General features: G+C 40.3%; 1 protein-coding gene across 1 annotated transcript in view; it reads left to right on the top strand.

The window, feature by feature from the left end:
• GPC6 (glypican 6) overlaps window positions 1-24,805 on the top strand; it is a 1,341,038-nt gene that overhangs the window by 764,006 nt on the left and 552,227 nt on the right. Inside the window, exon 3 of the mRNA XM_019486962.2 lies at window positions 1,572-1,963. Coding sequence (XP_019342507.1) covers window positions 1,572-1,963 — 392 coding nt within the window. The remainder of the gene's footprint in view (window positions 1-1,571; window positions 1,964-24,805) is intronic.

Below are 24,805 nucleotides of genomic sequence, written 5' to 3'. Positions count from 1 at the left end.
TAATCTGTCTCATGGGTGTGTTTAATACCCTGTTCTTTCCATTGTTCACAGTTAAGTAGCCTCTCAAATTCAGTGCAGCATCTTTTTTTTTCTGTATTCTTAATTCAAGTCATGACCTCATGATGGCAATGTCTGTGCAACCACAAAAGACCCTATTCTTCAAGGGGACTCTCGTTTTTAAAAAGGCAGCATTTCCTAACAGTTAGCCTCATACATGAGTGTCTGTTATGTCCACATATTCAGAATACAGTATCTCAGTAACTGTCCTGTAACTGCTTACTGGTGACGAATACATGCCCATTTTTGAGTTATTATTTGCTGGTCCACTTGAGTCTGTCAGTGGTATGCCACAGGAGAAAAGTTCCTTTCTCTCAGTACAACATAAAATGTCTTCTTTCTGAAATAGTGAGGTTGAGGTGACAATGCTAATCATAAATGCAAAGGACGGTGGATGGGTTCATATCAGATATAAATGGAGCTGCGTTGAATTCCATAAAATAAATTTTAAGGGAAAAAACTGATTAGCTTAAGGTATAATAAATATTCAGATGGTGATATTAAGTGCAAAAGCACTGACAAAGAAACTGAATTCCCTTGCTGGTTTCCTTCCTTTACCTTCTTAACTTCATGTGTGAGAGAGATTCCAGAGATTGCTCTTACTGATATGAGATTCTGTTGGTCCATTTTCCAATAAGCACAAAATCTGGAATCTAAAACTTTAAAATTGGTTATGGCTCAGGCATAAATAATAAACACAGGAATAGTAAACTCTAATATCCTCTCAAAGAAAGGCTGTATAAATAAGCCAACTGTTGGCACAGTGTGTCAGAAATTGTAGCTTGCAAAAAGTAACAGTCAGCAGGGTGCTTGAAAAACACTGCTAGTAGAGTTCCAGGGCCAAATGCCAGCACAGTGCTCCAGAATAACATTAAATTATTGACACTGCTAACATATTTTGTGACTAACTCAAGTTGTAGTACTATTTAAATGGGAGTTCTATGTATAGGATAGCTTGCAGGACCAGTCCCAAAAAGGTCTTGATTTTTTTAGAAGGTAAAGAAAGATATAAGAAACTTAGTTGTGTCTGTGGTGTCTGACCACCATATTATTGTAAGAACTTAAGTAGAATAAAATATGGTATTACTTAGCTATCCCTGTGTAGTGTCAGTCATATTATGTTAATGGCATTACATTTAATACACAAGATTTGGGAAGTTAGTTAATGAGAGTTTTGTAAGTAATAAGAATGGTGTATTTAAATAATAATGGAATACGGGGTAGAAGAGTTGTCATTAAAACTCTCTGTAATGCATATTTAATATTTAACAGTTAAACTTACAGATTTTAAGTCATTTTGCCTCCATGGGGAATCAAACATACTGCCTATTTTTCTTTATTTTTAAGTGAAACTATTTCCAATTCAAATAATTGAATTCTACTCCTAAAAATGCAGTGCTAACAAATTTATTTGAATGTATTTTGCTGAAGGTAACAGTTTAATGCAGGCGACAGGCATGACACTGGCACCTTATTAATTTTTTTCCACACATATTTCTTTATTTTCTCGGCAGAATTTTTCCGAGAGCTTCTGGAGAACGCAGAAAGATCCTTAAATGATATGTTTGTACGTACATATGGGATGTTGTACATGCAGAATTCCGAAGTGTTCCAGGATCTCTTCACAGAACTGAAACGATACTATACAGGAGGCAATGTGAACTTGGAGGAGATGCTGAATGACTTCTGGGCTCGGTTATTGGAGCGGATGTTCCAGCTCATAAACCCCCAGTACCATTTCACTGAGGACTACCTTGAGTGTGTGAGCAAATACACAGACCAGCTGAAGCCATTTGGAGATGTACCCAGGAAACTAAAGGTTCAAGTTACTAGAGCTTTCATTGCTGCACGGACCTTTGTTCAGGGGTTGACCGTAGGCAGAGAGGTTGCAAACAGAGTATCAAAGGTAAGCAAAAATGAGGTTTTTCATTTTGGATTTGTTTGTAGTTGCTCTACTGGACAATATGCTCAGTTGTTGCAGTTGTTTGGTTGATTGGTTGGGCTTGTATTTGTGTACTTCATCTGTGCCTTGATTACTCCTAAGTAAATTTTTTTGGTGGAGGTAATTGTCATCTTTTTTCCTTCTTTGGAGTATATTCTGATGGTGGTACTACTGGAAGAAGTTGCCCGTTGCTTTATTGATATTGACCATATAGTGTCAATATCTATCAGTGCTGTAGAATGGTAGCAGTTATCATTAGTAGTACAAAAGCCTGTATGTCTACAATAGGTGACAATTCTGATCAGGCGTTTAAGCAGGACAGACACATGTAATACAGGTCTTTGTTAGGGCAGTGCAACCCTCTGGGAATTGAGAGAGTGACAGTCTTCATCAGGACTGCAAGTGGGTGACAGATTTTTGGTGGAACATTGGCATCTTCTGTAATATTCTGTCAAGGTAGACTGGTTATATTCTGACAAGGAAACAGTCCATCAATGATGTCTGTGGAGTTTGATCTATCCCAGAGGATAGTTTGAATGTCATGTATTTATATTAATTATTTATTTATGCACATATTTATGATCATAGCTTCTGAGGGACTTGCATAAAATCACATAATGAAAGATAGACACAAAAAATAAAATCTCTTGCTTAGTCAGATAACCCCTACACTTGTAGTCAGGTGCCAGAGACTTGCTTGAATAGATGTTTTTACATGGTACTTGGAATAGAACTAAAACAACTTATTTAATAATAGTTGCAACCAGCTGAAGAAGTCAGTTGTTCATTGGCCTGGTCAGTTTGTAGTGTTTCTAAATCCTAACTATATTCTGTATTTAGGCCTAACCTGTCCTTCGGTACATGGGAAGAACATAGTTGAGCACTCTTTCATTGTACAGCTGCTTGCCGCGAGGCCATGAGCCAACAGAGGTAATTGGAAACTGTCAGCAAGTGCCCAAAGTTGCAGTTGCAAATTGTTGTACATGCCATTTAGGTGCATAAAGGGAAATAGGATTTAGCTCTTAGTGTCGCCACAACTTCTAGGTGGTTGCTTTCCAGTGTGAAATTCTTAAACACCCATGCTAAAGAAGGGGAAGAGCTTTTTAGACTGAAAAGCAATGTTGACAAAAAATCAAATAGCTACAAACTGGTTATGGATACATTTAGATTGGAAGTTTGAAGAAGATTTCTAACTATTAGAAGAGTGATGCTTTTTGAAATAGTGATCTAAGCAGAGTGGTGGGGGGAAAGAGTTGCAGTTTTAGGAATGAGAAGTAACAACACTCTAGGCTCCTAGGGAACTTAATCAGAAAAAAATTATTTGTCTATGACTTCTCAGAGGCTAGATGTGAGGGAGGAGTCATAGATTATGTTTCTGTAGATGTAAACTACAAGCAGATGTAACAGCTGTATCAACATCCACCAGTACCAATATATGCTCTCACAGTGTTATATCTCCATGCTGCTGTCACAATTCAATCATATAGCAAAACCATTGCAACTTTAACACTGTTTAGGGTTAAAGTTACAGTAATTTAGCTCACTTGCATTACTAAGGAGTATTTAAATGTAATCATTTCAATGTAACAGGTGATTCTTACTTTTTGTGGTAGCTTCCCCTCTCCTTTTAAAGTGGCTAAAAATTATGTTGTTTACTTATAAACAAGGATCCTGGTTTTCCCTGGTTTTCCCTGATTTAAAAACAAATTCCCAATTTTTGGATTTTAAAAAGTATCCCAAAATCTATATTTTTCCTATGATTAAGATATAACACCACTAATATAGAAATATAGAAATGTATATATTAGTGGTGCTTTATTTGAATCTTAGAAAAATATGGATTTTCTCAATCTCTATCTCTATCTCATGGTGTTTCATTTTAATCACGAAAAAATGCTGACTTTTGGGTTACTTTTTTAAATTCTATACTGAGGGAGGGGGTGGGGGGGGTTATCAGAGAAAACCAGGACCCCTGTTCATAACCTTAGGTGTACATACAGACAGTTAAAAAGCCAGATGTGCAATCAATTCAATTTCCACAGCTTTCTCTAATCTGCATAGATTGGACCATTAATAACAGAATACATGTTCATTCATCAGTTGACCAAGGCAGGAAGTGCTTTGCGTATAAAAGAACTGTTGTCAATTGAGGCTTTTGAAATCTTGCAGCACAGGAGCAACACAATGTGATAACTAGTCAAGAGTACTGCCATAACAGGTGGTGAATACAGCAACTGTCCTACATTGAATGAGTGCCTCATTTATTCACTCAATTCCAGCAGATGTATTTTGACTAATTCTTGACTGCAAATCTCCTTCAAGACAGGATGTATCTTGTAGATTCCTAGTCATACCTCCTGTGCTTCACTGGACTCAGTGATGCTATCGGCTCCATTGTAACATTTGCTTAAGGTCTCTTGTCGACAATCTCCATTCGAGGTTTTCAGGTCGAGGTAATCTGAAACAAAAGAGAGTTGATGTAGCAATTTTGCAGACCTTTTGGGGGTCTAATAATGAATGAAACTATAATTTTGCAGCAGCCATCTTGGAATCCAATATGGTGACTACCAGGGATCCTGGTTTTCTCTGATTTAAAAAAAAAAACCCAATTTTTGGTTTTAAGAAGTAACCCCAAATCCACATTTTTCCATGATTAAAATGAAACACCACTAAGATATAACTATATATATAGCAGTGTTTCATTTAAGCAATGAAAAATGTGGATATGGGATTATGTTTTTTAACCAAAAATTGGGGATTTTTTTAAATCAGAGAAAACCAGGATCCCTAGTACACACATGACTTCCCAGATTAGCAATGTGACTTTTCTGACACTGGTAGACCACCTCTATCTGAAACACACTGTTGCCGCTTGTAGCCTACACCTTTACCTTTTTTTTTTACCCCACTATTTGTATTCCAGGATAGCACTCAGCTACCTAAACTATGAGACACTCATTTTAACTTCTGTAATTCCCTGCCTCACTACTTGCTTTTGTTTCACATCAAATGAAGCAGGGTGCTGCAGACAACAATACCCTTTACTCAAGAGCCTTGACAGTATATGGTACATGATCACTTATTTAGAGATTTTATCATAATACATACACACAAGGGATTGAATAGGTGACTCTTATTCTTGCACTCACTGCTTGACTTTACAACTTTTTTTGTATGTGAAATAGATATAAAAAGTACATTTCTTTATGTGTTAAAGTTGTTGGTTGTAGCTATGTTGGTCTAAGGACATAGGCATACAAGGTTCTTTGGGTAGATGTGATATCTTTTACTAGACCGACTAAATAGTTGGAAAAATTGTTCTTTGCAAGCTTTCAGACATTAACAACTATTTTCTATATGTGTGTGCCCACAGTAATATTTAACAATGTGTTGTATACTTACACACAAAAGCACATATATGTATACAAATGTGTATACATGCACTTTATATTATATAAATTATATATGTCTCTTTATATGAGCAAATGAAATACTTTCAGAACTTAGAAATATATATATATTTTTGAAATGGAAGTTCTGGACATATTTTCCTATTATTTTTCAGGCTCTGGGCAACATGAGTTTTTCCCCCTCTAATAAAGTTATTTGACCTCAGGATGACAGTGATGATAATTAAATAAGAATAATGAAATAAAGTGTTTGAATAAATCTGTATATTGCAGAGTGCAGTGCTTTTCCATTTCTAGATATTTTTGTTCTGTTCTTTATAAAGTCCATTCTAACATGAAATTAAAACTGATTATAAATAATTTATATTAAAGAATAATTGTGTGCTCTTTAGGCACATTTGAAAATTTCAGTGGACCCTATTAAACTATGAAAGAAATTAATATTTTTCATAAACATACGTTGTGCTCCTAAAATGGCTGAGTGTAGTATGAAAATGTGGTTTGATGCATTCAGATACATAAAAGGAAAGAGTGAGAGGGTTATCATTTTGTTTATCCAAGCAATTATGACTATCTTTTGCATTGTGCAAGATAGTGGACAGATATAGAAAAAAATCTGATGACCCACGAACTGCAAAATTAATATTACTTCCTAGGGAAACTGCTCTTTTTAACTTTTGATTTTTCTGGTGGTATCAGAATTACATGTTTTTATGTTGGTGTAGCAACTGTAGAACATAGCAAGTGTTTCTCTTTGTATATTGCTCAGAACTTCCAACAACCATTCCTCAAAGTTAGCACATATCTTTGCCACTAAAAAGAAAAGACAGATAAATATATGTTTGTTGTTATTTTGAAAGTTATCTGCATTTGGGCATGGATTTCATTTTCACTGTACTGTAACATCACAAGATGCAGTGATAGAAAAGTCACATCTGTTTAACCCAAAATAAATGAGAAAAGGAAGTGATGGGATGCCTTTATAAAAATGTTTCTCCATTGTGTACATAGGCTGAGAAAAGGCAGAGTTTTGAGGCAGTATCAAAAGCAGGACTAATTGTATTTATTTATTTTTTTTTTGATTTCCTTTTGAATGCTCTTTTTTAATACGAGATCCTCTATCCCAGCGGTTTTAAAAATTCCTAAAGTCATTGAATCCTTTCATATCACTTTTTCTGGCATGGAACCACTACCCCATCATAAAGATTGAAGTGGTGTCAGGTAATCAGGCCTCCCGGTGGCTCTGCTATTAGCCCAATATCTTTGCTAAACTACTGATGACTTATCACAGAACTGCATGGTTTCATGGAACACAGTTTGAAAACCACTGCTCCAGTGGTGATGCGTAAGGGGTACACGGTGGTGCACATGCACCCCCTGAGAGCACTGGTGCACCCTCTGACAGGCTGTGCTCCCCACTTAGGTGATGGGTGGGGAGGGGGGCAGGTGGGAGTGCTGGTGCTCCCCCTGAGAGTGCCAGCCAGGGAGTGGGAGCACCAGATGAACTGCTGCAGCCACTTCCAGAAATGCCACGACTTCTGGGAGCATTGCCATCGCTTCCCAGTCAGTGAGCTTGGCCACAGGGGAGGGGAGGGGGCGGGCAGTCAGCAAGATCTGTCCCCGCCCACCCCCAGTCAGCAAGATCGGCTGCAGGGGGACCCCTTCTCCTGGCCACTGACTGGTTGCTGAGTGGGCACGTGCCCCCACAACTAAGGTGGAACCAGTTGCCCATGCACTGCCCTATCCTTCTAGGTGCCCCGGGCTACTAGTGTACAACAAAGTTCTCCTTCTCAAACATGATACAAAATACATTATTATTAAAGAAATTAGTATCAACTTTTTTTTTCTCAGGGTCTTTATCTTACTTTCTCAGGTTCTTTTAGTCCCATCAGCAAAAGGGAATCGGTAGACATGTTTACATGTGACTCTACAGCACCATTGTTACTGCACCGTCATGTAGTAATTCCTTTTGGAAGTACTAAATGACAACACAGTAACAGTACTGTGCTGTGCCAGCAGTGCAAGGTTATTTTTAGCTGCTATGTCACTGTAGCAAAGCACTATGCCAAGGGAGCGCATTGCTACAGTGACGTAGTTGTGGCATCATGGTTTGTGCCTGCCAATGCTACATCTGATAGCATGAGTCACTGGGCATGTCTATACGTGACACTACGTCACCATAGCAGTGCATTATGGCAACATAGTATCATGTGTAGACACCCCCAGTGAGTCATGTTGTCAGGCTCTGGTGATGTGCTTTATCTGATGCCACAGGGATACTTTTCTAAGGAGGTCTCTTCCAGAAAAGCATGGTCTTGTTGCCTGCAAATCTGAGGAAAAGTTAGTGAACCTCTGAAAGGGCTCATTTCACCTTTTTCAGTTTCAACTTCTTCTTTTAAGTGTTAACTCCCCAAATAGCTAGCTTTTAGACTCAGAGGTGTCCTACACATGACAATAGTTTATTTTTTATGTTTACAGACAATGAAATTATTTGTTCTGTGACTATTTAATATATTTCTCCTATACTTAGTTTAATTCTTCATGTGATGCCTTGTGAAATCTTGTAATGAGAGGTGCCTGCTAGTGTTAGAAAGAGGGGAAACAATCGATTTCTGATAAAAGTATTCCCATTTTAATTTATTTTGATTTATATCTCTGATTTTTTTGTTTAAGTCTGCACTGTTGCATCCTTCTAAAGGATGCAGTTTTTAGTTTATGAAAATATGCATCAACTCTTACTCTAGCTGACTTTTTCAAAGATTGATAGCTATTTTGTATTATAATTGTTTTTAAATTACTTTGTTGAAAATGTATTAGAGTAAGTGCTGCTTAATAATAATAGTTCCTGGTTGTTTTCACTTCTTCTTCTTCTCATGTCCTGTCTGAGATTGCTGATGACAGGTATTTAGCTGAATTTGCAGATTCGTTAGAATCTGACAGGTCTGCAATGCGAGTGCTTCTGCTATGGCTGTTATGGCAGTTGTTTTCACTGAAAATGATATTTCTACTGATTTCATTAGAACCCAGATCAGATATAAAGTTCCATTTGTATGAATTCTGTATCTGCAGAAGTTTGTAATCTGCTGTTTTAGGCATTGAGAATATTTTTTTCATAAGAACAGAAGAAATATATTTACTCATCCATTCAGCGCTTTGGAAATAATTGTTTTGGTTGCTTTTATTTTATAAAAAAAATTATTGAGAAGTTTGATTTACTAGAAAAGGCAGGCTTTAATTGCCAATATATGGACCTTCTGTTTTGTTACAAATATTCCAGTATTCTGTTTTTAGCAAATGCAAATGCCAACAAATTTTTGTTTTTGTTTTCCCTCTCCTTTGGGAAATGGAAAAATATAGCGGGTGGATAAGTTCCAAATAAATACAAGATGTTAAAAGGTTGAACTTATAAAGTTTCTGTACTGCAGCCTGTGTAACTAGGGCAGCCTCACTCAACCCACTAAGCAAAGCCAGGTGAGTCCCTGATTGCTTCTGGGGCTGGATTTAAGGAACTCCTACAGCACCTGAGCCTTGCTGGGAAAGTACTGGCTTCAGTCCTTGAGTAGTTCCTGGCTCTGTGACTTCCCTGGTTCCTGCCCTGGCATACTGCACCATGTACCCAGCCTCTTGGACAACAGACTCCAGTTTGATCTCAGCTTGCTTCTTGACTACTGATTCCAATAAAACCCCCTGTCTCAGTGTTTGAATTTTGGCTTGACCATGGCTTGCTTCCTGAACCCTGATCCTGGTTACTCCCTTAGCTTGGTGCTCAGGTGCTGACATCTGGTTTCTGATGGCTTGTAACTTGGACCTATCCTCTGCTGCTCCAAACCACGGCTTCCCACCACAACCTCCAGTTCTCATCCAGTTTATTCCCAATCATGTTGTAAACAATGACATATATGTCACTATCCTTCCATTTTTCTCCTGTTTTGTGGATAAATAATGATGGACTATTTGCGCCTTCTTTTGACAAAATATTTCCAGTATCCTGTTCTTTTTCTGGTGAAAAAAGTTGAGAACCAAAAAAGAGCCCAAGCAGACTTTAAGCATAATTTTTGGAGAAGTCCTTTTGACTTCTCAAGAGCTCTTATCTTAATTTCCTGGGAAGTATTCTGGTTAGCATTTGTGCCTACCTAACATGTAGCAAATGGAAGAGACTGTTGATCATGTATTGACTTCAGTACTAAATTTGCCTCTCTTCTGCACTAAATTGGTGCAATTTATATTTGTTTGCATACCCTTAGGCACTTTAGGGCTTTGTCACAGGTTACCGGTATAACTCCAAAAGTCTGTGCAATGTTATAATGTCATAAATTTAGGGTAGTTTTAGAGCAGTCACAGATGAAGTCTTCATGTCATTTCAGACCTGCCTAATTGGGACTTGCTGAGTGAGCAGGGGCATGGAGACAGTAGCCAGGTAGGATGGAGAGAGGTTTGAAGCTTGGAAGCAGCTTCACTGGGGCTCCCTGGTCTCACTGAATTGAATAGGGTTCTGTTCTCAGTGCTGAGCCACCACAGCTCCACGGCTAAGTACACAGTCAAAAAGTCTGAGGCTGAATCAATTCAGTCTTTGCAGGTTAGTCTAAGCTGCAGAGATTAAACTGAGAAACAACTGGACAGCCATTCTCTTTGATTCACAAAATGTAGCCACATACCTGCAGTGGCTCAGGCCAGAAGCTGAGGACACAAGGGCACAGCTCTCTGGCATGTATCCAGCATGGGCTGTGTGTTTGCTTCCTCTTCTTGCTGCCCCCAAGTTCTCTTGGATTTGCAGTCCAGACTCACAGCAGCAGAACTCTACAGGGTTGCTCATCACCAGTGATCTTGGTTTTCTCTGATTAAAAAAAAAAATCCCCAATTTCTGGATTAAAAAAGTAGCCCACAAACCATATTTTTTATGATTCAAGTGAAACACCACTTATATATATCTACATATATAAAAAACATATATCCATATAAGTATGGGAATAGAATGGAATGAAAATTCCATAAACCGGTTTAACCCAAATGAGTTAAGCCTGATACTAAATACAACCAGATTTATCTTAAACCAGTTTCAGCTATTTTGAAATTGGTTTATATGCACTGAACTTCTGTTATGTTACAGGTTTAAACCAGTTTCTGATCACTTAAACTGTTTATGTGTAACTTCTATCCCTAGGGCATGAGAGCAGGGACCTTGGGGAAGCTGCTTCCTGGGTACTCTGTGGTGTTGCTGAAATTGAGGCAGAGGCTCCATGCAGCAGGGATCCTGGATTTCTGCTTTCACTGAAACTTACACAGTGGCTTCCCTGGGACTCTCTGGTCTCACTGAAATTGAGTCTCCTGGCAGTGAGACCGTGAAGCCAGAAGACACAGGCTTTCCCAGCTTATGGCACTCAGAGCAGTTTCTCTCAGCAGGAAGGTTGGGGCAGAGGAGACCACTACAGTCTTGGAGGATGGGAATGGGTAGAAAAGCTGGGAGCTGTGCATCTCGGGATGCTGAAGGACTGGAAATAAAGCATTTTTCCTCTCCTGACCATTCAAATAATACCCTGGAATGGCATGGGTTAAATGTTTCCTAGAAAAACCTCCTTTTGAGTGGCTTATCGTTAAAATGTTTAGAGGGCGCTTATGACAGTTAAACACCATGTAATGGGTGAATATTGTCATTTTCAGTTCCCTTATGCTGCTTTGAATGTAACCTGTGACAAAGCCCTTAAATATCCATCCCTAGTTTTACTGTGTAAGCTTTTTTTGATTTCACTGGCATCAATCCTGATTTATACTGGGATACACATAAGAAGAATCAGGCCCACTCAGTGCATTTTATACAGCCTTGTGGTTTGTCTCTGCATAAAATCGGTTTCACCCACCTCGCACCCAATTTAGAATTTATACCAGCAGTTAAATCACTGCTGAGATTAGCCCAGAGGGAGACTCTTATGAGCACTCAGGAATATGATTATAGATGTAAACATCAGAGGAGTATAATTCAGCAACTAGCATTCCACCCCCTTCCCCCAGTAATACATTTAAATAATAAATTAGCATCTAATATAAAAATGGTTATTTGAAAACTTTTCCAAGCACCTGAGGTCAATTATAGCTCTTCATTATTTTTAAACTGATTAAAATCATTTTTCTCCTGTACATTATTAAATTATATTGATAGCAGTTTTCTTACTAAGAACATGGTGATGTATGGGCAGAGTGAACAAATGTAGTAATACAATTATAAGGTTAAGTCCAGGATTAGTAGTGAAAAATAGTCTCCAGTAATTGTCAGTGATTACTTCTACTTACAGAGTGCCAGGCCACTGCTCTTTATATATTGAATCAATATTTGCGTGAACTCTGCTTTTCATGGTTTATAAATAAACATTTGCCTGTTTGTGAGATCTATAAATAAAGGTCAATATTGAATGTCACACTGATTCAGAACATAATTACTGGGGGGTGGGGAGCACAAATATGACATACTGTTAAGTCAGGTAATTAGGACCCAAAACAAATAGTACTTTAATTCTGGAAAATGTGATTTACCATGAGTGATAGATAAAGTACTACACATGATGTATATTTTAGCGGCCTTGACTGAAAGAGGTGGAAGGAAAAAACAATAGCAAATAGGACTAGCATGAGATTTCCACTAGACCTTAATGCATTGTTCTAGTTTTTAATTTGGGATCTGCTGTCCAAGTAATAACAGCTTTATTTGCTTGTGCGTATTTTGTTTAGTATTTTTTACTTCACAGTCATTGCTGTTTTTCTTCCCAAACATTAAGACACTACCTTTACATAAATATCCCTTTAACAGTCCTTTTGTGTTACTCAAATAGTGAAAAAGGGCAAGAACTTATCCAACTAAAGCCCTTGCTGTCAATCAGAATTCATAGAGATTTAAAGGACCATTAGATCACTTAGTCTGAACTCAGTACATTGCAGTCCCTTAAAGCCCCTGCTTCACATTACATACAGTACACAATTAACTGGTTACTCATGCAATAGCTATAGACCAGCCACAAGTGCAAAGTAATTATTACACAATTATCTGGGTAATTGCATAATAAATTTAGACCAGCCACATGTGCAAAGTAATAATCTCACCATTACAATTACTATCCAGCTACAAAAGGAGCCAACCGGTTATAAAGTTAGTGCTTGAAAATGTTTAACAGCCCTAGCTGGTTTCTATCCAGCTTTAATTTAAATGTGTAGCAGGGCCCTAAATGTCATGCATGTATCCCTGTATGCAACTGAACAACTTATGTTTGATTTGTGTTTGACAAAAACACAGCTTGTATTTGATTTCAAGCATATCTGATAGAAAAGGGAGGCCTCAACCTCTTGGTAGAGGCATCAAGACATGGAGAATCCTCCCCCTTCCCTTGGAGTACACTACATGGTCACTTGTTATACTGGTCATTTAATTTAACCTTGCTGTTATAGCTATATTTCTAATTTGGTGAGGAGTTCTGTCCCCCTTTTTGGGTGTTAGACTTCAAGAGAAAGGAAACAAAATTATTAGAAGTCTAGAAAAAAAATGAGATTGGTGGAATAGAAAATTTTTTTTTTGAGTTTATGAAAGGAATGACTGAAGCAGGATTTGATAGCAGCCTTCAAATACTAAAAGGGTTATTATACAGGGGATGCTGTGTTCTTTGTGTCTAAAGAGGACAGGATAAAAAGTAATAGGCTTAAATTGTGACAAAGGAGATTTAGATAAGGCATTAGGAACTACTTTCTGACTGTGAGGATGGTTAATCACTGGAACAAATTCCAAGAGATCGTAACATTTGCATCGATAGAAATTTTTAAATAGTCAGGCAAATATTTTCTCACATGGTTTAGATAGATATGATCCTTTCTTAAGTAGCATGTTCGCAGGGGCATAACTAAGAAGATCTGCATGTTGGGGATTAGCAATGAGGGGGGTGGCAACTGCACCTGTAACTGGGCTGCTGGCGCTGGTGTCTGGGCCACCATCATGGCAGCTGGTCTTCCTTCACTTCCCTCAAGTTGATTTTGGGGGCTGATGCCCTGGCCTACCCACCATAGTTACACTATTCGCGGGTTGGATTAGGTGATGGTCTCCCTGCTTTTCATTTCCATTATATGTTCCATATCTCTAAACTTGTATTTTCAAGAATATTAATGAAATAAACAGGCAAGGTTCTTTGGGTAGCTGTGATATCTTTTATTAGGCCAACTAAATAGTTTTGGGAAAAGTTCTTTGCAAGCTTTCAGGCACAAACATCCCTCCTTAAGCATACTTTTACTGTCTTTTCTTCATAGGGCTGCAAGGTACAGGCCATCAAGTCCTTTCCCCTGCTATCACAGCCAACCATGTGGTATAATCCGTTTAAAAAAAGTACAGAATTCTATCTTAAACTTTCCACCTGAATTTATTTAGGGCTAGTTTATACCATTTGTTCTTAAGCCAACAGTGTCGTTCAACTTGAAAACCTCATTTCTTTTGCTGGTGTTTAATCTCTGATGAATGTGTACTCTCATGTTTTGTTTTGCTGACTAAAAAGCCAGGCTCTCTTAGTATCCCATGGTCACATTTTTTTCGTGTTTTTTATTTCCACTATATAATTAATTTCTTCTAAGGTTTTTCAGGTAATACACACATATCTCTTTTTACTAAATGCAGGTTTTTTTGCAAGATTACTTAACTCTGAACTAAAATGTAAATTGTTGTAAAAGATTGGAAATTAAATATATATGTAAATAATTTTAAAAATAAGGTATTTTACCTGAAAGCCTGATCTTTGAAAGACTATAAATTAGCTACTTTTTTTGCTTCCACTTACAACACAAATGGATGCAAGTGTGATTTTTCAAAAGAAAACACTTTCAACATTTATATAAAACTAATTCTTCTCTGTTGCTATACAATTTCAGTGGATAGTCTCATCTCAGTGTAAATCTGGAGTAGATCCATTGAAGTCAGTTTACACAATATAACAGGGGTCAGCATCTATATTATTTGAGTCTTGGAATCTTGAATCATTATACCTGAGAAATCTTTGCTTGATAAGTAAGCAAATAAAGGTTCTTCAGCTTCTGAGCCTGATTATTTCTGTACTTCCTTTTGACATTACTCTTTCTGTTCCTTTTTTCACCTTCATAACACAATACATTCTGCATATCCTCATTATGTAAAACATATCTAAATATATATAAAAAAAAATTAAAAATTAGGCTGATCATGAAGCATTACAGAAATAGTCACTACCCAAAAGCAAAATTATTCAGAAACTTGTTTAGCATTTCTGAGAAATGCACATTAGACTGAATCTTCCACAGCTTTCACAAGTGTGTTACACTTCTGTGACATAGTTTGGTATTTCCAAGACTAAGTTAAAGGGGAGGGGCAGGGATTTTACAGATAAATTTGTGGAGTGAAGAATGTGATAAAATTGGCACTGATGAGCTGATGATCACCTAGCGCTCACTAGTATCTCTCCTGCTGACATTGCCAGTTTTGAACATAGTTGAGCTTAGCTGTGATTAATCTTACAGCAGCTTTGCAATTTTGCTGTTTTAGCAAAGGGAAGTAAAAATGCACAAGAATCACATAGAAAATAGGAAGGAGATTAAAAGTTTGAAGGTGCTCAAAGATCTATATTATTTTGAGGCATGTTGACTGTCTAGAGATATTCTAGTTATAGATTGTCTTTAAATTATTTTAGAGGGTGGCCATTAAAAGCAGTGTTTTCTGAGCATGATTTGATAACAGTGATTCATTATGTTTCTTATGTGGGTCAGAAGCATGAAGAATAACATAATCTTCTCCCTTCAGGTCTGTACAAAAAACATTTTTCAAGGAACTATCTGATTTGTCTAAAACTGCTTGTAGGGAATATTAATTAGACTCAAAATAGATTTCTATTAAAGGTATTTTAGTGTGTAAAGTCACCAGCTGTACTTAAAGATTTCAGATTTCCTAGGATATGTTTAAATGATCCATCCTGATTCATACATATTGGGACAAATTCAAATCTCAGTTATGCAGATGTCAATACAGAATTAGCTGCATTGTCCTGAAATGAGATTGGACTCTGGCCCATGGTTTCCTGTATAAAAGTATATGTCATACAAAAGAGAAGCTCTACTAAAATATCAATAGGTTTGTGAAACAGGCCTCAGGAGTCAGAAAATGATCAAGCTAAGGTTATCTGCACAATTTTAGCTCATTTCCCTATGTATATAAATTACAATAAACTTTTATTGCACAATGTTTCTGTGCTTTTGTTTTTCTATGCATCTTTACTTAACAAAAAACTTCATTTTTTGCACACTGTCCCTTACAGAAGATCATAGGTTTACTAGTTGGTCAGCTGTATCTTCTTTTAAGTAATAGAAAAGATTTATAAAAAAAGAATTTGTGCAATCATAGGCTAAGTATGGATATTCAGGTTTTCCTGGGAGAGTTGCTACTCTCCCAGGAAAAACTGTGAGTTTACAGATGCTTAGGATATATCTCCCAAAGCAAAAATGGCCACTTCAGAAGAAAAATAACACAGTAACAACCTGAATTAAATTACACCAAGGAAAGTTTCTCCTGGGACACATTCCCTTCTGAGAGAAGTCTCAGCACAGTCCTACAGTATCCCAGGGTGCTTTGCTCCCTTTCTACCTCAGGAAGACAGTGGGCACATCTATACAAGATGCTTTACTGTGCAATAAAATGCTTTACTGTACAGTAAGGCTAATCTAATGTTCAGTAAATCATCACCATATATGCATGCACAGCGGTTATTACACAGTAGATTAATTTAAAGCACTGTTTAAAGCACCCACAGATACAGATACTAGAAACAGTGCTTTAAGCTACTGTGCTGACATGCATGTACAGTCACTGGCCAGGAGCAAATTGTTCCCAGTGAGCCCAGGCAGTAGAGGACCAAAATCACTGCCTAGCTAAGCCCTGAGCCCTGGTGGGCAGGGGGAGCTGTTCTGACTCTGGGGGCCACTCCCTTCCAGCTGCATGAAGTCTAGGGAGGGGTCTCTGGGAGAGAGCTGCTCCTAGAACCAGGACAATTCTCTCCACCCCCTGGGAGTTAGGACTAGCCCTGATCTCTATGGCTGGAAAGGAGCTACCCCCAAAGCTGGGACAGCTCCCCCCACCCGCTGGAGCCCAGGCCTGACCTGCACACCTTCAGCTCCCCCTGCCTGCTCCAGTGGGGTAGGGTAGGGAAGCAGCAATCTTGGACTAGGCTGCTTCTGTCTGGCTCAGTTTGCTCTTGACGTGAGCACGCATACAGACATGTACCTTAATGTGCCTGAATTTTCTACACAGAAAATTATTTGTATATGGATATGTAGCCAGTGTGTCACTTTCTGGACTGCTGCTCCAATCAAGCAGGGAACAAAATAAGACACCCCCCCCCCCCCGCCCCTTCACAATCCCTACATTGTCTTTCAGGGAGTTGCAGGTAGTCTGGGTCAGCCAATCAGGGCTGCCCTGTGTGCTGCTTCCATTCTGTCTTTGGGCAGACTAAGGGAGTCTGTAGAGTATCTGGGATGTGTGCATAGGGCCCCATAGATGTGCAGCATCAGCACTGCAAGTTCTTTGTTCTTCATGGGCTCAGCATTAGAACTTCTAATCAGGCATAGGTTTTTTCTATCGGGAGAAAAAAACCCAGGAAAAGTCTCCCAGATTATTTCAATATGTACATACAGCATTAGTGCTAGATATCTGTCACAGCTCGTTATAATTAGGAGCTCTGTTTCCTGTCTGACAGAAACCAGACTGCTTCTTTACTCTGAAATGAGGTTCCCAGAAATGAGGTTCCCAAGCATTTTCTGCCCACAATTCACATACCTGAATCCTCAGGTATTATCCAACCTCAAAAAAAATCAATGTTCTTACTTTAGGCTCATGAATCTGTTTGCTCTTGAACCTTGATTTTCAGTGTACTTCAGGGTTGCTGCTGGAAACAAGCCCAGAAGAGGTTTGGTTAGAATAGATGGATGGAGCACACTTAAGCCCTTCAGTGCTGGGGCTCACCTCAACAGTGGGGTAGGTAAACTCTTAGGTGCCACACTTTGTGCTTTTACCTAGTCTGGATTAGCATTTTGCAATCCAGGCATTTCTGGACTAGTCCACATTGCAGTATCTTATCTATCAACTGAAGATCTAGCTGAGTTCTTCTTTTCAGAAGCGTGCAACCAGCAGTGAAGTTAGGCATCAAGCAGCAATATTAAAGACTAAAAATGTTGGTTATTGTACAGTAGGAACAAACCACAGTGCTGTTTAATTTTCTAAAGGATTTGCCATCCTTTGGGTGACCTAGACAGGCTTAACTTATTGAGACAACTCAGCAGGCACCAGTCTTAGCCTCCCCCCACCTCTCTTGAGAGAAAATTTCTTTTTAAACCTGCCAGAATGTTTTTCTTTTTTACTTTTTAAAAAAATCTCCTGTGCTGGCATTGCCCTTTTAATTACCTTTAAGTGTTTGTGGAGATCTAGCCTAACTTGAATCATTCTTTTTCTGTGAAGCTATTTTTTTTCTTACAGTCCATTATTAAAAGAAACCAATAGGCATACAGCAAATATCCTAATAAACAAGTCAGCATTCGGCATTCATAAATTATTACAGAGAGGCTCAATTCCTGTCTTACTATCACTAAACATGCCACCTATAATTAAAAAGAGAGATTGAGAATAGGGATGGAACTTCTGAGTGTTTTCAAATAGGAATTGTGCATGCTTCCCAAGGTATTAGTATTTCAGTGCAGGTAATGTGCTAGATTGCATAAACATCTTCACAGTGACCCACATCTTTGCACCTTAGTTTTGGCTTATTAGGATTCTTTATGGATAGAGTTGATTCAGAAGGGCATATCAAAATTGCAGTTTATCTCTTGAGTAGAAGTAAAAGGTGCAAGTGTGTCACACTGATGATGTGATATGGATTCCTTTAATGTCTTGTTCTGCATCCACAATAACCAGGGTTCCAGGTCCCTTGGAGATTCCATCTTCTTTTAACATTCAATAACACTCTAAAACAGGGTTGGGAAAAATACAACCTATGGGATGGATCTGGCCTGCCAACTGATTGTATTTGGCCCATGGGCAGGCAGCCATCAGCTCATGGGATCCAGCTCATGAGAGGACACCAAAACTCATTAAGTGGCCCTCCAGCCAAAATAATTGCCCACCCCTGTTCCACAATGTCAGTCAAAGGGATATCCTGAGCTCAGATATCACAGAGCTCAGAACCTTCACAGAGAATGGCCCTGAATTACTGACCTCCCTTTCCAAGAACACTGAGTTCTTTGAATCACCTTTTACACCTACATTTTATATACCTGCTATGCCTCACAGGTGCATCCCTACCATTGTTGACAACAATTGTAAATGCCATGTAGCAGGGTGAGGTCAAGTGGCACAGTATCTCCCTCTGGTGACCACCAGCCTTCTTCCGACTCCAGCTTCTAGGCCCTTCTGTCTCCCTCACCTCTTATGCCTTTTGATGTTAATTTAAAAGTAAGAGCATTTATACATGTGCTCAGGGAGGAGTGCTTTAACTGGAGTGGCTCTGGAGCATCTCATGTATCAGCATGACTGTGAGGCATTTTACCTAGAGCTCCTTGAATGAGCTTTAGTTAAAGCACCGCCACCATTATTTAATGCAGGGATGCTGATACACAAGATGCTGGAGTGGGGATGCTGATGCATAAAATGCTATATACAGTGGTGTTTCATTTTAATCACAAAAACATGGATTTTGGGTAACTTTTTTTAATCTGAAAATTGGGAATTTTCTTTAATCAGAGAAAACCAGGATCCCCAGTAATTACTGCGCTCCAGCAGACTCAATTAAATCGAGTCTACTCTGACATGCTATAATTACAGTGCATAGGAGCAGCCTCAATGCATGTGTATAGGCACCCTAAGAGATTAGGAGGCTGCCCAAGGTCCTCAGGGAATCATTTCATATTCATAGATTCACAGATGTTAGGGTCGGAAGGGACCTCAATAGATCATCGAGTCCGACCCCCTGCATAAGCAGGAAAGAGTGCTGGGTCTAGATGATCCCAGCTAGATACTCATCTAACCTCCTCTTGAAGACCCCCAGGGTAGGGGAGAGCACCACCTCCCTTGGGAGCCCGTTCCAGACCTTGGCCACTCGAACTATGAAGAAGTTCTTCCTAATGTCCAATCTAAATCTGCTCTCTGCTAGCTTGTGGCCATTGTTTCTTGTGACCCGCAGGGGTGCCTTGGTGAATAAATACTCACCAATTCCCTTCTGTGCCCCCGTGATGAACTTAAAGACAGCCACAAGGTCGCCTCTCAACCTTCTCTTGCGGAGGCTGAAAAGGTCCAGTTTCTCTAGTCTCTCCTCGTAGGGCTTGGTCTGCAGGCCCTTGACCATACGAGTTGCCCTTCTCTGGACCCTCTCCAGGTTATCGGCATCCTTCTTGAAGTGTGGCGCCCAGAATTGCACGCAGTACTCCAACTGCGGTCTGACCAGCGCCCTATAGAGGGGAAGTATCACCTCCCTGGACCTATTCGTCATGCATCTGCTGATGCACGATAAAGTGCCATTGGCTTTTCTGATGGCTTCCTCACACTGACGGCTCATGTTCATCTTGGAGTCCACTAGGACTCCAAGATCCCTTTCCACCTCTGTGCCACCCAGCAGGTCATTTCCTAGGCTGTAGGTGTGCTGGACATTTTTCCTCCCTAGGTGCAGCACTTTGCATTTCTCCTTGTTGAACTGCATCCTGTTGTTTTCTGCCCACTTGTCCAACCTATCCAGGTCTGCCTGCAGCTGTTCCCTGCCCTCCGGCGTGTCCACTTCTCCCCATAGCTTTGTGTCATCTGCAAACCTGGACAGAGTACATTTCACTCCCTCGTCCAAGTGGCTGATGAAGACATTAAAGAGTATCGGTCCAAGGACCGAGCCCTGCGGGACCCCACTGCCCACACCCTTCCAGGTCGAGACCGACCCATCCACCATGACTCTTTGGGTGCGACCCTCTAGCCAATTCGCCACCCACCGGACTGTGTAGTCATCCACATCACAGCCTCTTAACTTGTTCACCAGTATGGGGTGGGATACTGTATCGAAGGCCTTCCTGAAGTCTAAGTATACGACATCCACCCCTCCTCCTGTGTCCAGGCGTTTCGTAACCTGGTCATAGAAGGAGACTAGATTGGTCAGGCACGATCTGCCCGCCACAAACCCGTGCTGGTTTCCCCTCAGCATAATTTGCCCTGCCGGGCTCTCACAAATGTGAGCCTTGATAATTTTTTCAAAGACTTTACCAAGGATGGAGGTGAGACTGACTGGCCTATAGTTGCCCGGGTCCTCCTTCCTCCCCTTCTTGAAAATGGGGACCACGTTAGCCCTTTTCCAATCCTCTGGGACTTGGCCCGTGCACCACAAGCGTTCGAATATTCCCGCCAGTGACTCTGCAATGATGTCGGCCAGTGCCTTCAGCACCCTCGGATGGAGCTCATCCGGGCCTGCCGACTTAAAGGCATCCAGTTCTTCCAAGTGACTCTGCACCACCTCAGGATCTACGTATGGAAGTCTGGCGCCTTGCTGCTGCCTCTCTACAACCCCAGTGAGAGACTTGTTGTGCCCCTTGCTTAGGAACACTGAGGCAAAGAACTCGTTGAGGAGTTCAGCCTTGTCCCCCCTATCTGTCACCAATTGTTTCTGCCCATTTAGCAGAGGTCCTATTCCTCCCTGGGCCTTCCTTTTACTCCCAATATATCTAAAAAACAATTTCTTGTTGTCTTTTACTTGGGTTGCCATCCTCAGCTCCATGGTAGCTTTGGCCTGTATAACTGCCTCCCTACAAGCACGAGCAGAGGAGGTATATTCATCTTTAGTGATCTCACCCTGTTTCCACTTTTTATGTGCTCCCCTTTTGGCCCTTAGGCTGCCCTGGATTTCTCTGGTCAGCCATAGAAGCCTCCTGGCCCCTTTCCCTTTTTTGCCTCACTCGGGGATCATCTTGCTTTGTGCCCGAAGGATCGTTTCCTTAAGGCACAGCCACCCTTCTTGGGCTCCCATCCCTTCAAAACTCCTACTCTGCAGTGCGTCCCTGACTAATCGCCTGAGTGCATTGAGATCAGCTTTCCTAAAGTCTAGCACTTTCACCCTACTAGTTACCTTACCCACTCGACGTCTTATGTTGAATTCTATTATTAGGTGATCACTGTCTCCCAAATGGCTACCAATCTGGAGGTCCCCTATCATGTCATCCCCTGTTGCCAATACCAGATCCAGTATGGCATTCCCCCTAGTGGGACCATGCACCTCCTGTGTCAGGTGGAGGTCCTGTACACAGGTTAGAAACCTGCGTGAGCGATGGGACCTTGCTGTCTGCGTCTCCCAGCAGAACTGTCTGCGTCTCCCAGCAGTCCAGTCTCTCTCAATCTCTCAGTATGTTTTGATACCAGGTGCCTTAAAGGCTGTGTGCATGGCTTCTGACCACCCCTTCAGCTATGCCCATGCCTCACAGGTATTACCAGTTATCATCTCAAGCCTCTTCTAGCCTCTACACCCTTGTCAGGGGGTCAGAATTGATGGCCTTAGCCCCTATTCTCCAGCTGGGCATTTCTCAGCCTAGGACTACTTCACCAGACTGCATCTTATGTGCTCTGGGCCCCTGCCTCACCTACCATGACTCTGGGTCCTTGCATCCATCATCTACCGCTTTCAGGTACTGGGCCTCCTGGCCCTGTGTCTGCTCAGTTTCGGCACTGTGCTCCCTGGCATTATTTCCACCCTGCTTGGGCATTACTCTGATCTCCTCCACCTCTGGAAGTCCCAGCGCAAACCAATCATAAAGTACAACATAAAGACAGGCTAGTGCCATAACTAAACCCTCCCCACACTAGGTAAGTCAACATTATAAAGAAAAAGCCCTGCTATCCCTTTAACACAGGCAGCTTCACTCTGGCAACCCTGTAAATAGCAAAGGAAAAAAAGACTGAGCTGTATCTTTAAACAAACAGAGTTTTCCCCACTCTGAGAAAATAATCATTTCCCTCCAGGCAGTCCTTAAAGCCAGTCTCTCACACCATGCTGCTGAGAGTCAGGGTCCCTGCATGGGTTATGTGGAGGTCCCTTTTCCTTTTCTGGATGGGAGGGACCTGGCTCATTGCTGAGCTTTCTCAAGCTACTGCTTCCCTTGCAGAGCTCTGCTCCCCCAGTCTCCTCTGCCTCAGAGCATGCTCTTATCTAGCATCATCCCTTAGTATACCTGGGTCCCCAGGTATTTGTCCTTATGAGTTAATGGTCCTCTTCGCCCTCCCCATGGCTGCCTAAGTCCTTATCTTGGCTGCTAGTCTTGTCTGCAGTCCTTATCTTGACTGCTTGTTTGCCTACACAGCAACCATCCTGATGAGTTTTTCCCTGTTCCATAAAGGGAGCCTCTGGCTCCCTGTTACATACCAGTATTCACAGGGTGAAACCATCTTGTAATATCACTTTGTGCACTATTGCAAAGGAGGAGACTCCTATCTTCACTTGAGCACTCTATTAAATATCAGCTGTAGGAAAAATACTGAAAGAAGGTCAGAGAAAGCCAATATGAACTTAGCGTATTGCTTAATACGTTTATCCAGCAACAACTACAATGGGCAATTTAGACAATCCAGATAGATTAGCAAACTGAGTTTTTGAGATATAAAGAACACATTTAACAACAGAGATGCCTTTAGTAGACTGAGACTGGTTTGAAGTGTAAGTTTAGCTCAAGGTGGAAAGGTTGGGCCTGAAAATGGTCTCCTTTTTGGCTGTAAGATTAAAATTTACAAAGGAACAATTGGGTAGCACCTTTGCTCATCACTGACATGAATTTTTCCACCAGTTACACAGGTAGGCATTTTCAGCACTTGCCTTGAAGAAAGTACAGCCAAGCAAATAACTGGAAAGGGGGTTTCAAAGGCACAAGGAGGAATTAATAATTGAACTCCCATTGGTTTTATTGACTTGCAGCATGAATTGAACACATATACCCATTATGTGCCTTTGAAAATCTCCATTGTATAGTCCAAATTAAAAAGGTAGAGAGGATAATACAGTTTGTTTAATTTTTGTCAAATTTAGGGTTTCTTTTCTCAAAATTCTGTCATTTAACTGTATGTCCATTGGCGGTGGCGCTTGGGCACTAGAAATGCTGTTTCTGTCTATTTACAAGGCTGGTGGAAGAGTATTTTTATTTGAATTAAGGTCTCTTTAATAATCACTAGTGGATGATTGCTTTAGGTTCCTATTCATTCACATTGCCTTGTGCTGTGTTTTGGTTATTCTACCTTCATTTTAGTCTGTGAATATTGATACTGGGCAGGTGAAGGATCTACCTTATTTGCTTTGATTAGTTAAAATATTCTATGTCAAATTAATATGAATTTTCTGTTGCTACAGTGTTCTCTTTAAGCTGTGTAGCATGCACGGCTGCACAGGCACCTGGCAGTGCAGCATGAGCATGGCTGTGCATGCCACACAGCTTAGAGGGAATACTGGCTACCAAAGTATTATATGGCTCAGCTGTTTGTGTGGAGAGTAGCCTAACCAAAAAATGTCTCATAACATGGTTTTTTACTCAATGCATTCTTCATGTAGAATTTCCAATCCAAACTAACATTGTATTTTATGTCACACCCCAGGTATCCTAATTTTCTCTGATTTAAAAAAAAATCCCCAATTTTCGGTTAATAAATGTAACACCAAATCTACGTTTTTCCATGATTAAAATGAAACACCACTAATATATATAGGAAAAGCTGCACTATCTGGCATCTTACAAACTAGCATGCACTATTAACTGGCATGCTGGCTTATAAGGGAAAAGCAAAACCGGAAGTGCCCACTGTGGCACTTCTGGTTTTGCTGAGCTCCCATGACCTGGGGCATAGCAGCTTGCATGGGACCCCCTCCCTGTCCTGCAGGGCCCATGGGAGGGGTGGCGATGTGATGGGAGGGGCAACAATGCCCCGGATGTGGTGGGAGAGATGGCGGCCCGAACAAGCACAGGTCTGCTCAGTTAACTGGCATATTTTGTTATCCAGCACCCCACATTCCCCATGGGTGCCAGATAACAAAGCTTTTTCTGTATATCTATCTATATATTCATATATCCAAATCCAATTTTTTCCATGATTAAAAAAACACCACTAATATGTTTGTATGTATGTATGTACGTGTGTGTGTGTGTGTGTGTATATACACACACGTATGTTTATTGTACAGTAGGAATATAGATATATATATTTGTGGTGGTTCATTTTAATAATGGAAAAATGTGGATTTAGGGTTACTTTTTTTGTACTGAGAATTGGGATTTTTTTTAATCAAAGCAAGCCAGGATCCTTGCATATCACATACACCCTTTCCCCAAAATTCAGCCCTTCAAAATTGGGATGCATGCCTTTAAG

The sequence above is a fragment of the Alligator mississippiensis genome, chromosome 1, assembly GCF_030867095.1.
Source record: "Alligator mississippiensis isolate rAllMis1 chromosome 1, rAllMis1, whole genome shotgun sequence".
Lineage (NCBI taxonomy): Eukaryota > Metazoa > Chordata > Crocodylia > Alligatoridae > Alligator > Alligator mississippiensis.
This window is presented reverse-complemented; position numbering and strand designations above follow the sequence as displayed.